Source organism: Bufo bufo, chromosome 9, assembly GCF_905171765.1.
Source record: "Bufo bufo chromosome 9, aBufBuf1.1, whole genome shotgun sequence".
NCBI classification, from domain to species: Eukaryota; Metazoa; Chordata; class Amphibia; order Anura; family Bufonidae; genus Bufo; species Bufo bufo.
Genome location: NC_053397.1, coordinates 35,223,535 through 35,238,941, shown reverse-complemented (window position 1 = coordinate 35,238,941; position 15,407 = coordinate 35,223,535). Strand labels below are relative to the sequence as shown.

Sequence of the window (15,407 nt, the reverse complement as noted above, 5' to 3'; positions counted from 1 at the left end):
TCGCTCACCTCGCTGCAGGGGACGGAACCGAGATGTGCCCATAGACTTTCTATAAAAGGTATTGGCCCATCTCATACATTGGTGGCATGTCGCTAGGATATGCCACCAATATCTGATAGGTGCGGGTCCCAGAGGCCCACAAAGTGAAGGAGAGCACACCTCTTATGCCCTCCATTCCTTTCTATGGGGCTGACGCAAATAACCGAGCATTGGCTTGGCTATTTCAGTCAGCCCCATAGAAGTGAACGGAGCAGTGGCCACGCTTGCGCAGTGCGCTTTCCATTAATTTCTATGGGACTTCTGAAAATAGCAGTCCCAATGAGATGAATGATGGGGGTCCGGCAAGCGCGGTCCGCTCGCCTTCACTTTCCAGGCACCGTTCTAGAGATAGGTGCAGGACCTGCATCTATCAGACATGGGTGATCGATCCTTGCGACATCTCCCCAATGTCTGGGGTGAGACAACCTCTTTAAGTCCATCTCGCTTCTTCCTCCGCAGCGAGGAGAGTGTGAGATATGGGAGCTCTCCTTTCTCCTTGTTCTAGGGATCAGTGAAGGTCTCAGCGCTCAGACCACCACTGATCTTTAGGACATATCAAATTTTGCTGAAAACGAAGGATCCGCCAGCTCTCATGACAAGTCCGTTTTAGCAAATACTTTTACTCTTCATAAAATTAAAATTCTGGTGCATTTTTGTAGCGCTGTCCCATTCTCCTGAAAAAGTATGAATAAATTAATAACTGGGTGCATGCACCTACACATTCAATGTTAACGCCCAGTTGTCTTAGGCTAAGTTCACACTAGTGTTTTTTTTGCGGATCAGTCATGGATCTGCAAAAAAGGTACCGTTACAATTATACAACCACATGCATCCGTCATGAACGGATCCGATTGTATTATGTCTTCTATAGCCATGAACGGATCAGTTTGTATTATCTGTAACATAGCCAAGACGGATCCGTTTTGAACACCATTAAAAGTCAATGGAGGACGGATCCGTTTTCTATTGTGCCAGATTGTGTTAGAGAAACGATCCGTCCCCATTGACTTACATTGTGTGTCCGTTTGGCTCCGCTTCGTCAGGCGGACAGCAAAATGCTGCAGGCAGCGTTTTGGTGTCCGCCTCTAGAGCAGAATGGTGACTGAACGGAGGCAAACTGATGCATTCTGAGCGGATCCGTTTTGGACCGCTTGTGAGAGCCCTGAACGGATCTTAGAAACGGAAAGCCAAAAGGCTAGTGTGAAAGTAGCTTAAGGGTCCATTCACACGTCCGTAGAATGTGTCCGCACCCGTTCCGCAATTATCCGGAACGGGTCCAGATCCATTCATTCCCTATGGGGCAGGAATGGATGAGGACAGCACACAGTGTGCTGTCCACATCCGCATTTCCAGAGCGCAACCCAGAACTTCCGGTCTCCGGCTCCGAAAAAATAAATAAATAAATAGAACATGTCCTATTCTTGTCCGCAATTGCGGACAAGAATAGGCAGTTCTATGGGGGTGCCGGCCGGGTGTATTGCGGATCCGCAATACACCACGGACGTGTGAATGGACCGTTAGTCATACGTGTCCAGGAAGAATAACAGGAGGAACAGCACAACACAGACTCTGAAGAAAAGATGCCCCAGAATGGTTACGTCATGGGGATCACAAGCTCTTTCTCCAAAAAAGTGTGAGGAGAGTGGACAGGAGATCCAGAATGATGCCCGGTCTACCTTTTTGGTATCCAGTCACATGCTTTTATATGTGACTATAGGCACTACTAGTGGGGTAACTGACTACCCTGATCAGATTTTAGCTTAGTGTACTTAGACGTTATGCACGCAGACTATAGAACCCCAATATCTCAATTGGTAAAAAAAAAAAACACAAAAGTGGACAAGGAGTTAATGCCGCATGTTGATATCCGTTCCTCTTGAAAGCTGCAGTATCCAGACCAGAGCTGTGCCTGGTCCCAAGCACTGTGGCCCCTGCAAACAGGTGATTAGCTGGGGCCCCAGGGTTCGGACACCCACCAATCTAATATTCATGATCTATGCTAACAACAGGCAATCAATATTAAAGTCCCGGGACCCCTTTAAGTGCATAAAGCTGGTAACAAAGCTCTCGCTTTCCCTCTTGGAAAGGAAGGTCTTAAAAATTTCATGATTCAGATTTCACTAATATTTCATGGTCAGACATGATTTCGCTTTCCTCTGTGTCCACAAATGAGTCTGTAGCACAACATTATAAAAATATCAGCTATGGATTCTGCTGTAGGTACAGTAGTAAAGAGGCCTCCAGCCTCACACCTGGAGGACCTGCAGGGCACTGACCTATGGTGGAGTCACCATAGTACTGAATGATGCCTGGCTGTAGAATGCCGGACTCATTCAGTTCTTCAATGTCTTATTGCCTTGACCCCACGCGAGTCATGAGCTGGTGGTTTTCAGCAAGATCTCTTGCAAGTCTTCAGGCAGTTCCAGAATGATGGTGTCCACCTGTCCTTGTAGCTTCTGTAACGTCTCTGTACTTACAGGGAGCAGCTCTTTCCGTGCGAAGGCCTGTCAACGGCAACGATGATTAGTTCCAGGTTCAGAAGGGAAATGATCCATAAACTGTCATTTGGGAAAACACCTACAATGAAGAACAACTTCCAAAATCCTAATTTCCCCCAGGACCTACAATGTATAAATCTAGTGTTCTCCAGCGGTTGACACCAGACTGTGATGTAGTGATTCATTCATGCACAATCACCCGTGTAAAGTTACTGCCCCTATGCTGGAGATAACATTATTTAGAAGGGGGAATATTTCGGAATGTATCACACCTTACCTGGCACCTGGAGGAAACAGGCCAGGCGAACCCCCAATATCTCAATTATGGCATATGGGGCAACTCCTGTGACCTTTCCCGACATGTCAATTTTAGTAAATACTACATTTTGGAATATCTTTCCCTAGAATTCTGTTATTCTCCCTGGAAACTTTTGATTAAATTGACAAATGGACATTACAATTCCGCTTGCTAAGGCTTCTTTCACAATAGCGTTAGGCTTGTCCGGCAGGGGAACAGCCTGCCGAATCCATACTAACGTTTGCACACATGTGCTGCCGGAAGTCCGCCCCAGCCGCATGCACCATGATGGGGACGGGCGGGAGATACAAACATGCCGAGGGACGGCCAGACAAAAACCACTGCCCGGAACAGCCTAACGTCAGTGTGAAAGAAGCCTAATAACGTTGGTCTTACACAGTAACTACCGATTGGGTAGTATTAATAACATAGAGATACACACTCCATTAAAAGGGGTTGGCCCATCTCACACATTGCTGGCATATCTCTAGGATATGCCACCAATGTCTGATAGGTGCGGGTACCATCTCTGGGACTCACACCTATCCAAAAAGTATAGGAGAGCGAATCGTGCAAGAGCGTCCACCGCTCCATTCATTTCTATGGGACTGCCGATAATAGTCGAGCACACCGCTCAGCTATTTTCGGCACTCTCGTAAAAATGAATGGAGGGCAGCAGCGCACACACTGTCTGCCCTCCTTCAATTGCACCTATTAGACATTGGTGGCATATCCTAGTGATATATCACCAATGTGTGAGATGAGACAACCCCTTTAAGAAGAGCAATGCTAATAGTCATCTGTCATTTAAGTTATATATTTCCAGGAAGAATAACAGAGGCACAGCACAATACAGAGTTCTAAGAAAACGAAAGAATTTCTGGGAAATACAAGCATTTACTAAAACAGGCATGTCAAGAGAGCCCATATGTCTTATGGTGGGGGTCCGACTGCTGGGATCCCCATTGATGACAAGAAAGGGGGTCCTGTGGATTGGGCGGCGGTCAAACTGACGCAGCGCTGCTCCATTAACACTCTATGGGACTGTTGAAGATAACCGGCGCATACTGAATTCTGCTATAGTCAGCAATGCCACAGCGGCAGTGCACATGCTTGACCACTGCTGTATCCAAATAGGGGTCATGGGAACCCAGTTCTGGTGATTGATGGGGGTCCCAGCAATTGGGCCCCCACTGATCAGACACTTGTCACCTAACCTATGTGTAGGTGATCAGTTGTCATTCTTGGACAACTCCTTGAAGGCTAGGTTCAGACTGCTGCGGTCTACCTGCAGTTCTCCTGAACCAAACTTAGATAATCAGGGGGTTCTAAAGTTACCCAAGTTCGTTTTGTAGAACTGAGGCGAGTCCAATCGGTACATCCATAATGTAAAATAAAATGCTGCGATATTGTGGCTGCCTGTGCCCGGCTTTAATAAGCACTAGGTATTGTAAATAGCTATAATGGTGCTGTTCTTGCTATTACAGGCATGGATAGGATAGATTTAAAGGGGTTTTCCAGGAGCAGAATACTGATGACCTATCCTCATCAATATCTGATCAGTGAAGGTCCGGCACCGCCACAGATCAGCTGTTTCAAGAGGCTGCAGCATTCTGGCGAGTGCTTCGGCCTCCTCACAGCAAATCAGAGCAGAGCGCTGTACATTGGACAGCGGCTGTGCTTGGTATTGCAGCCCAGGCCTGTTCATGTATAGGCCATGTGACCGATGAATGCGACATCACTGGCCTAGGATGAGGCCGCAGCGTTCACCGGAGCCGACAGGTGGCGGTGCCAGGAGCCGAAACCCTACCGATCAAGATATTCAGGCTACATCTTCAATATTATACTCCTTGAAAACGCCTTTAAAGGGTCAGTCATTATGGGGTTAATGGAATTATACAATTCCATTAACCCCATAATAGGTCTCAATAAGGGAACATGGTGCAGCTACTAACTAGCAACTACTAACCAGTTTATTTTTAAGCTTTAACACCAAATCCACAGATTCCACTTCCGTGTGTTTCTGCACCCAGATGAGCAAATCCTAAAAAAAAAAATGATACAAAGTAATGACAACTCGATACCCATAGAGTAAGAATAAACTTCAAACGGCAATCAACCAAAATAAATAGGAGTTAAGAGTCCCTAATGAATAATAAAGTGTATATGTAAGGGCCACGCGTGTTAAGCCTCATTCACATGTCCGTGATGTAAGATAGTCAGTGATTCATCCGTGAAGATGTCCGTAAAGGATACAGGTTTGGTCCATGTGTCTGTATTTTGCTCTCCGTGTGTCATCCGTGTTTCACGGACACTGTACAGATCAAAATTTATTTTCATTACATCTACTCCTAATGGTCCGTGAAACATGGAAGGCATTCATGTTTTGCACGGATCCATAGACTATAATGGGCAGGATGGATCCGTGAACACGGACAAAATAGAGCATGTATCTGTGCTAAAGAGACGGACCCACGGACCGTGCTAAAACACAGATGTGTAAATACACACATTAAAATGAACGGGTACGTGTGCTGTCTGTGAAGAACACGTACTGCACACGTCCGTGAATCAAGGTCGTGTAATTGAGGCTTCCGGCAATACCCGTTGCCAGGGTTTATTGTCTACCCTCCTGTTTTTTGTTTACACAACACCAAAAAGATACAGCCGGTCCCTAGCAAAATCTACAATCTTTTAGCAATGGACTTAAGGCTAGGGCTACATGTGTCGTGCAACATATTTTAGGCTACTTTCACACTAGCGTTCGGGTGTCCGCTTGTGAGCTCCGTTTGAAGGGGCTCACAAGCGGCCCCGAACGCTTCCGTACTGCCCTAATGCATTCTGAGTGGATGCGGATCCGCTCAGAATGCATCAGTCTGGCAGCGTTCAGCCTCCTGCTTGCAGCGTTCGGGTGTCCGCCTGGCCGTGCGGAGGCAAGCGGATCCGTCCAGACTTACAATGTAAGTCAATGGGGACGGATCCGTTTGAAGATGACACAATATGGCTCAATCTTCAAACGGATCCGTCCCCCATTGACTTTCAATGTAAAGTCTGGACGGATCCGTCTGAAGCTACTTTTACACTTAGAAATTTTTCTACAATATAATGCAGACGGATCCGTTCTGTGCAGATATCAGACGGACACGCTCTGAACGGTAGTGTGAAAGTAGCCTTAGAATGCTAGTCTATGGAGTAGCACGGCGAAACGACAGTCGCACAAAAATCCACCTAGGATGGTTTTTTTGCGACTGTCGCGTCACAGTCACGGTATGTCGCAGTGTGACACCATAGACTAGCATCATAAAAAATGTTGCGCGACAATACTGAGACAAAATGTCACCCTGCAGCCCTAGCCTAAAGGCTATCTACACCATTTTTTATTAATGCATTCTACTCATTTTGGGCTAAAAATATCTTTTTTCAATTGGTCTTTAATAAAAATTTCCAGTAGTTCTTGTACTACACGGGTCAATTGAGAATGTATCTGCAGACCGTCAGTGTCTGTTTACCTCCAGTCCTGTCATCCAGAAGAGATGACTACTCAGAATATGGCTTAATTAAGTGTTTCTGAGCTTTAGGAGATCACAGATAAGGGATTCAAATGAGCCGTCAGATGATGGGATTTAATATAAACACAGAACCCTGCTGCTCTGCAAATACACAGATTGCACCATTATACTGGGAAAATGACTGGAAATTTGTAACAAACACCAATTGAAAAAAACGAGATTTTGTGAAACTCACCTGTAAAATCTCTCTTTCTCGCGGGGTTCATTGGGGGACACAGGACCGTGGGTATAGCTTGCTGCTGCCACTAGGAGGCGACACTAGGCTGAAAAAAGACTTAGCTCCTCCCCTGCAGGCTATACCCCCTCCAGCCTGGAGAGAGCATGTCAGTTTGTGCACAAGCAGTAGGAGCAGTAGAAAACATATGCCAAGTAAAGGAGAATGCAACCATAATAAATACTGGGTGGGTGCTGTGTCCCCCAATGAACCCCGCGAGAAAGAGATTTTACAGGTGAGTTTCACAAAATCTCGTTTTCTCGCTGGTATCATTGGGGGACACAGGACCGTGGGACGTCCTAAAGCAGTCCACGGGGAGGGAAAAAGATTCACGCCCATGGAATAGCACTCACGAGAATGCTAAATGCACTGCTGCCTGCGAGACCCGGAAGCCCGGAGCCGCACTGGCGATGCCTAGGAGGCACCTGGCAAAAAAGCTTGGAGAACGTGCGCCAGGAAGACCAAGGCGCTGCCGTACACAACCGCGAAGCTGATGCAGGGTGAAAAATGTATCCCCCTGAAGAGCTGAGCAGTGTCCCGAACTCCGCTGAGCAGTGTCTTGCCCCGGGAGCGGAATGCCTAAGCAGTCGCCAACGGATCCACCTGGAACACCCCTTGGAGACCATCGAGCACTTCCAAGGACCTCCAGGAATGACCAGGTAAAAATCTGCACGGCGGAAGAGCTAGTCATGGACAAGCAAACTTCCGAGCTCGAATACATTCTGATGGAGAGCTCACTCTCTCGAGTGTGAGGGAGAAGGAAAAAGATGGGAAAACTATGTCCTGTCGACGCGGAAGGCCTCGACTACCGTCAGCAAAAAGAAGGTAATGGGCGGAGCACTGCCTTATGCGAGTACCTGATAAGAAAAACGTACTTACAAGAAAGGTACTCCCAACTCCCAAATTCGTTGGGTGGAAAAGCCCGCCCCCAGGAATGCCACCTTCCCAGAATAACAAGAGGGGAAGAAGACTCACAGAGAGGGGACATGTTCCTCACTGAAACGCCAACAAAAGACCCATCGGTCGTCTGGACGAAACCAGGTACCTGGCCCTAACCCTGGATGTAGATGACATGGAAAAATGTACGTACAAGAAGGCGCCATCAACTCGGAAAGCCGCCGGGTGGAAGATCCCGCCACCCGGAATGCCGCCTTCCTAGAAATAAAAAGCAAATGGTGGCGAATAGGATAGAGAAAGGCGCTCATAGGGCAAGTATGTTCAGTAAATTAAAATCCTACTATAAGAGATGGTTTGCTCACCTATTGCGGTTGCACCAATTGGGCGCAACCACAATGAAGGCCAAAAGAAGAGAATTGCAACGGTTGGTGCAGCCTAGATTCGTCCGATCGCCTTGGGCAGAAGCCACCGCTCGGGTAACGGTAGAAGAGAAGAAATGCTGAACTTTACGTCGAGCGCGTGGACCTTAGAGGGCGCACTAACATAACCGGTCATAAGCAATATTTAGCAAAATTGCTGAAACCTAAATATTGCTTATGACCGCTCGACGTAAAGTTCAGCGTTTCTTCTCTTCTAGAAATAAAAAAGGAGAAGAAGAAGTCCCAGAAAAGAAGAAATCGCAGAGGTGGCTGGGACGAAGCTGGCTGCTGGCCACAACTGTGGAAGCAGAACCAAAATCCAGGTCCGCAGGGTCCTCCTCTGGTTAAAAGGACACCCCTGAGAAAGCGGTAACTTGGTAGACTAATGCCCCTAGAGCCTTCGGGCTTGTGGTGAGACTTCTAGCGAGAGAAGCTGCTTGAGAAACTACTGAGAAAAAAATTCCTGAGCCAGGCGTGCCCATCTGCAGGCCAAAGAACCAATACCTCGGATAAAGGTAGAAGCAAAAAACGAGGTGAGCATCACCGGTGATGGAAAGCCCCATAAGTGATATATATTGACCATGCGGAGACACTGCCTGGACGGGCAGATGACCAAGAAACGAGAATACTCCTCGTGGAAAAGAATAGATTCTGGATTTTCTAGCCGTACAACCCAGTGCTACCGGTCGAGTAGATCGAAGGGGAAGATGCCCAGCCATATCCAGCTAGAGGAAGGACAGGAAAGAAAAGGGTGTCCCGTTCCAGGAACGAAACCCCCACCAGTGGTGGCAAGGCGTGAAGACAACCACCCTGCCCGGCGTGGGGGGGACCCGTAGTCCATCCCCGGAATGAGCAGTGAAAGGAAAGACCACCAATGGCTTGAGGAGACACAGACAGTAATCATATCTGAGGAAAGGTATCACTGTAGTGGTAGACAAGTGCCGCAGGGACTCAGCTACCCCGAAGAGCGCACCCAAAGTAAGGTGCTGATAGGTATGGCATGTACGTCAATGCAAAGCCAGAGTTGACGTCACCAGAACAACAGTTGTCAGGGCAACGGTCAATTAACAGTAGTATAGACCATTAAGAGGCCAGGGCTAAAGCCCATTGCCATAAGAGACTGGCACTCTACAGAATCTCTTGGTAATGCAATACACCGCCTGAGGAGGAGCCCGGACAAGGGAAGCCACAAGAGTAATGCTAACGCCATACTCTGGCTGAGGCCGCACCGTGGAGGATACGGATTCCAGAGTCAGTAGAAACCGTCATCTGACGAAGGAACTGTGCAGTATGAACCCTAGTATGCAGTAGGGGTGCAAATACCCCTTGTACAGTAAGAGCTACAGCATGCTCCGCCAGCGAAAAATCGAGGGAGAGGCCTAAGGATACCCAGAAGTAGCATGGTACCATGGTGTCTCAGTTAAGTAGAGCCATCCTGAGGTACTCTGTGAATAAAGGGGGCTGAACCGGAGCGACCGCTGAAGCAGTGGCAGGGTAGAACCCTTACCCGAGGGGCTGTCCCACTGCCGCGACTACGATCTCCGGCCCTAGTGTGAAAGCTTCCCCTGCTTAGAAGAACACTCTGTAGTTGCCATTGCAGATTGTCAGCAAAACACCCTCACCTAGATAAGGAAGAGTGGTGGCACAAGGACGACACATCTGCGCCCCCAACCAGCACCGGAAGAAAAGGGAGGATACAATATGGCAGTATCCATATGTCACTAGATGAAGAGTACAAGGCACCAACAGTGACGACTGTTGCCACGGCCCACCTGAAAGACGGCAAGGCATCTAGTGTCGTGGCTTAGTTGAAATAAAGCATGCAAGATGCTTAGTGAATTCCCGTTAGTTGTAGAAGGGGGTAATGCCACGACTGTTGAATAGTATTCAGTAGTAGCGCACTCCTCCGGTCAAGGAAGGGGGGTAGCGAGATAATCAGAACCGTATCCAATGGAAGTGTAATCGCCCCTCCATGGAGGGGGGGGGGGGAAATACCTACGGTAAGCACTGAACTCATTGGAAGTGTAATTACTCCTCCTATGAAAGGGAGAATAATATACAGGAAGTACTGTATCCTGAGTTAGCACAAGAACCTCGCCTATGGCAGGGAGTAATGCCCCCAGCAGGAACTGGTAGAGAATTAGGCCCCTAAGGAAGGGGGTAATGTATATGATCAGTCCTGTACCCAGTGGGAAGAGAAATTCCTCCACCTATGTAAGGGGGGAATGCTTACGGTAAACACTGCACCAGTGATATTGCCATGACGTCCCCTAAGAGAGAGGCTAATGTATACTGCCAGTACTGTACCCAGTGGAACGGCAATTCCATCAAGTACGGATGCAAATGGCTGGCACTGAGACCAGTGCTAGTGCAGTCAGTCCACCTATCCAGTAGTGGTGCAATGCCGCCTAAGGAAGGGGGTAATGCATACCATCAGTACAGCTGGTCAGTATGGATGCAATACTAGAAAATTGAACTGGATTTATATCAGAGTCCGCAGAACAGATCCCCCCCTCTTTCCTCAGAACCAACCCCTGCCGGAAGGGAGGGTTCTGAATATCACCTTATTGAGGAAGGGAGGAGGAAACATGTCCTGCTCTGGCCCGCTCATGCGCAGTTCTACCTCTCAGCATCAGCCATGGCAGATGCAGGCTGTGTCGGTGATGAAATAACAATCAAACCACCCAGGAGGTGGAATCGGCACCTCTACAGGACCGCTCACTGGATTGAGTGGGCAGTACTTAATCAACCCACGACCCCGGAGAGTGGATTAGGCAATTCAAGAGGTCCCCCATTGGATTGCGCAGGTGGAGAATTATCAACCAAATGACCTAGGAGGGTGGATTGGGAATCCTTCAGATGTGCTCCCCTGGATTTGTGCAGGTGGAGTATCATCAACCAAACGGCCCTGGATTGGGAATTACAGAGGTCCTCCACTGGATTGCACAGGTGGTGGCATATCAACCAGACAACCCAGAAGGGTGGTTTGGGAATTCTTCAGATGTCCTTTATCAACCAAACGACCCCGGATGGCGGATTGGGAACTGTGAGCAATCCTCCACTGACCGGATAGGACATGGGCCAGTCTGGTATCACACCATCAGGATGGTCGTGCGGTGATGTGGGCTGAGGGGGGCAGGACTACCGGTAATGCCCCCACAAGATGAATAAGAGGCAGGAAGAGGTTAAATTTTTTAAACTTAAGGGCTTTGGTCTGCAGAAAGGGGACACTGGATAATCCAGTGCCTGCTGCAAAAATGCGGCTTACCATGAAGGGTTAACCCAGCTTAGAGGACCAAAGGCGGAGCTCAGCTGGCACCTGGGGAGGGGGACCGCTAGTCGGGGAGAATTCACGCCTGAAGGACGAACCAGCCCCCTCCATAATCGGAATGAAAGTTGCAACCTAGTAGACCGCAAAGCCGGGACATAAAGTCGGCGCATGGCCAACCAGTACAACAGAGGGACTTGGCAGATTACCTCTCAATCGGCGGTCGGATGTGTCCGCTCGTGTCCACCTGCCGCAGGCCGCAAAAACCGCGCAGGCCGAGTACCGGTAGGCCCGAAGAGAAGCTGGCGCCTACATTTTCGGGAAGCGGAGTGTCCGGAGCGGCGCTCTCGAGCGCCCTGGATGTATACCGGCCGCGGGTGCTCACCCCGCAGGCCGGATAAGGTGAGGCCGCAGAATGTTAGAGATGCGCCCTTGGATGATCCCCCCGATTATGATTGGCGAACCCAAGCCCCCAGACGTGGATAGAAGCCCAGACCTACATCAGGGGCTGAGATAATGTGGGGCCCTCACCGGGGAATGGCCCACATTAAGAGAAGAATGTCCTCCATTTATGACGAGGTGACCAAGGGGGAGGATGGGGGAGGGGGGAGCTGAGGATACTTACCCACTCCAGACTACTCACCTGCCTTCATCTGTGTTCTTCACCCTTCTGACATCTACCAGCAGAGCCACCTCTTCAGTCCCTGGCACAAGTGACATGGACCGGGTTGAAGGGTAGGAACAGGTGGCCCTATGGCTAGGGGGATCAGGAAGGTCCAGCCCTCCTGGTCCACTTTGTCTTCTTGTGGGAGGCAGAGCGGTGGAATAAGCGTCACCGGTCAGCCCCCCCTGGGGATGCAGAGCTCTTAGTAGCCCTGGACCCTCAACCTAAAAGGAAAAATAAAAAATAACAGCCAGAGCAGGGGGTCTGCCTCCTACGACACTAAGCTAAAAACTGATCATGCTCTCTCCAGGCTGGAGGAGGTATAGCCTGCAGGGGAGGAGCTAAGTCTTTTTTCAGCCTAGTGTCGCCTCCTAGTGGCAGCAGCAAGCTATACCCACGGTCCTGTGTCCCCCAATGATACCAGCGAGAAATGATTTTTAGCCTAAAATAAGTAGAATTCAGTAATTTAAAAATGCTCCAGAAAGTGTCCATAGCCTTTAACTTGTATTTGTGAGGGTGTCCAGATGCTTTTCTGTTACACAAAATTTTAAGTTCTGAATTAAAAATGGTGTTACTTAAGGGGTTTTCCATGCGGATTTAAAATACAGAAAAGTACCTGAATGCCCACTACACAATGCAACCATAGCCCAGAATCTAATTTAATTTTATCTTGCCCAGCACCTTTGTTTTGATGCTGCCTGGGCTTGCTGTGGGTAGAATTGCCAACGTCATGGACTACAGTTCCCATGAATCATCTCCCTCTCACAGACATTGGCTCTATTTACAGATGCCTGCGTAGACCTCTATTATAATATGCAAGGTAGGTCACACACATCACAGATCAGTCACTGATGCATTGCTCTGCTGTACTACTCACTGAACATCTGCTGCCCAGCATGTGAAACACATTCCCTCTTAAGACAGGAAGGGAGGGTGGATCCAGGAGTAGAGATAAGAGACATGTGATGTACAACAGGATGAAGTGGATGGGAGATAACCAAGTGAGGAGATAGAGGCATCTCGGCTACAGTGACTCATCTTACTGCATGTAAAACATCTGGACATAGTTTTTAAAAATCGGTAAAATACGTAATCAGCCAGCATTAGGCATTCAGACGAGATTACCTCGTTACAAAGTGCTTCTAGCTGTAGAGCGTCCAGCTTCTGCATCATTTCTTTTCTGCGAGCTCTAAACCAGCCGTCAAAGTTGGGTGATCTCAAAAAATGTCTTCATGGAAGAAAAAAAAATAAAAATGGAGGAATGGATTAAAGAAACTGACACATAGCAGGCTCCTTTCTTGCAAAAATGTTAAATGCGGTTCATGCGGTATTAGTCTGAAGTTGCTTTAGAGGGCTTGTCCGGGCTTTTTAATATTGATGACTTATCCTTAGGGTAGGTCATCAATATTAAAAAGCCTGGACCTCCTCTTTAAAGTGTACCTGCAGTCTTACCCTAAGTTCACACCTGAGCATTTTACAGCGCGTTCCTACGCGCTGTAAAACGCTCAACAAGGAGAAACCAATGCTTCCCTATGGGAATGGTTCTCACCTGGGCGTTTTACAGCGCTGTAAAACGCCCGACGCTTAAACAAGTTCTTGAGCTTCTTTGGGGCGTTTTGTCGCGCGTTCCCGTACATAGACTTTTGGGAACGCGCGACAATGAGTGTTCGCTTGTCTCTGTATGCGCGATTGTAAACGCCCGTACAATCGCGCATACAGAGCGCTCCTTTCAGAACGCTCAGGTGTGAACCCAGGGTTATGGAAAGTTACATAGTGCTCATGCTGGTGGCAGTGAGGAGGGATTAGTGACAGTGTGTACAGGGTCATCCAGGCAAGACACCTGCTCCCGCCTCACCATTGCATTCTGTAACAGCTATAAGCAGCATTTTAACACTACATTACAAAAATGTGCACTTCATGTGCCCATACGTGGAAATTAAAGGGTACATTTTCCCACAAAACCAGCGCCTCTCATGTCTGAGATTTCTGAGGGTGCTTTAAAGAGAAGCCGTAGTCTCCCCCAACATTTCTGTTTTAACAACTACACGCGTTCCCAATAATACAACTCTGTAGCTTCTTATCAGATGACTACGTTGTGAAATTCCTCTATTATTCCTACAAGTTTATAAATGAATTGCCAGCAGCTTGCAATGAAGGTGCAGATGGGTATTACCTATTGGGGGGGGTCCCTGCACAGTCTGACAATATCCAATCAGTGCGGCCAATGGCAGACAATGCAGGGACACACCCCACAACTGGTAACACCCATTTGGACTTTTATTGCAGACGGCTAGTAATTCATGCATTCATTCTAGCAGGAATAATAAAGAAATGTCACAACACAGTCATAAGAATAGATGCTCCAGAATTGTTATTTCATGGGGTATGCAAGTAGTTACTAACACTGACATGTCAGGAGAGGTGGCGGGTCCTCTTTACAGTCCATTTTGGCTGACATTTGCTGAATCACATTTAACAAATTTAATTTAAAATTTTGCTCCTTTGCCCAGTTACTCTGTCCGGTGAAACGGTCTGTTTTATTACAGCTTGTGGCCCACAGACTACACCGACATTTTATAAGGTGGCTGCTACTTGCACAAAAGGAGACTTTTGTATTACTTACCAGTAAAGTCTCTTTCTCGCTCTTCCTTGGGGGACACAGGAAACCATGGGTATAGCTCTGCTCCCTAGGAGGCGTGACACTAAGCGAAAGCTGTAAGCCCCTCCTCCATCAGCTATACCCTTCAGCCTGGAGAGAGAGACTACCAGTTGCGTGTCCAAGTAGTGAAAGATAACCACCAACCGGAAAAAAAGAACTGTCAAGCCCCAACGGGGGCAACCAAGCCGGAACCACAACTGTAAACCCAAATGAAGGGTGGGTGCTGTGTCCCCCAAGGAAGAGCGAGAAAGAGACTTTACTGGTAAGTAATACAAAAGTCTCCTTTTCTCGCCCATATTCCTTGGGGGACACAGGAAACCATGGGACGTTCCAGAGCAGTCCCAGAAGGGAGGGACCAGAACAACTAGACCAACTCCAGAGGCATCAATCAACTGCCGCCTGCAACACCAGACGGCCTAAAGCAGCGTCAGCCGACGCATGAGTATGCACCCTGTAGAACTTGGTGAAAGTGTGCAAGGAGGACCACGTGGCCGCCTTGCAAATCTGCTCCGTAGAAGCCCGATTCCTCTGAGCCCAGGAAGCTCCGATCGCTCTAGTGGAGTGAGCGGTAACACCAAGGGGCGGAACCTTGCCCTTGGCGAGATAAGCCTCAGTAACAGCCATCTTGACCAAACGGGCGATAGAAACTTTGGACGCCGCCATCCCTCTGTGCGACCCCTCCGGAACCACAAAGAGCGAGTCAGTACGCCTGAAAGAGCTGGTCACCTCCAGGTAAACCTTGAGCGCCCTGACAACGTCCAGGCGATGAAGCTCCCTCTCCCGGGGGTGGGAAGGGGAAGGACACAAAGAGGGGAGAACGATGTCCTCGTTCAGATGAAAGGCGGAGACCACCTTAGGAAGGAAGGAAGGGACCGGACGAAG

The 15,407-nt window shown here is 48.5% G+C and overlaps 1 protein-coding gene across 1 annotated transcript in view; it reads right to left on the bottom strand.

Moving 5' to 3' along the window:
• Positions 1–1,345: 1,345 nt before the first annotated feature.
• DENND6A (DENN domain containing 6A) overlaps positions 1,346–15,407 on the bottom strand; it is a 54,749-nt gene continuing 40,687 nt past the window's right edge. The window contains exons 18-20 of the mRNA XM_040408693.1: positions 12,992–13,094; positions 4,805–4,879; positions 1,346–2,543 (exon numbers count right to left, since the gene is read on the bottom strand). Coding sequence (XP_040264627.1) covers positions 2,412–2,543; positions 4,805–4,879; positions 12,992–13,094 — 310 coding nt within the window. The 3' untranslated portion in view covers positions 1,346–2,411. The remainder of the gene's footprint in view (positions 2,544–4,804; positions 4,880–12,991; positions 13,095–15,407) is intronic.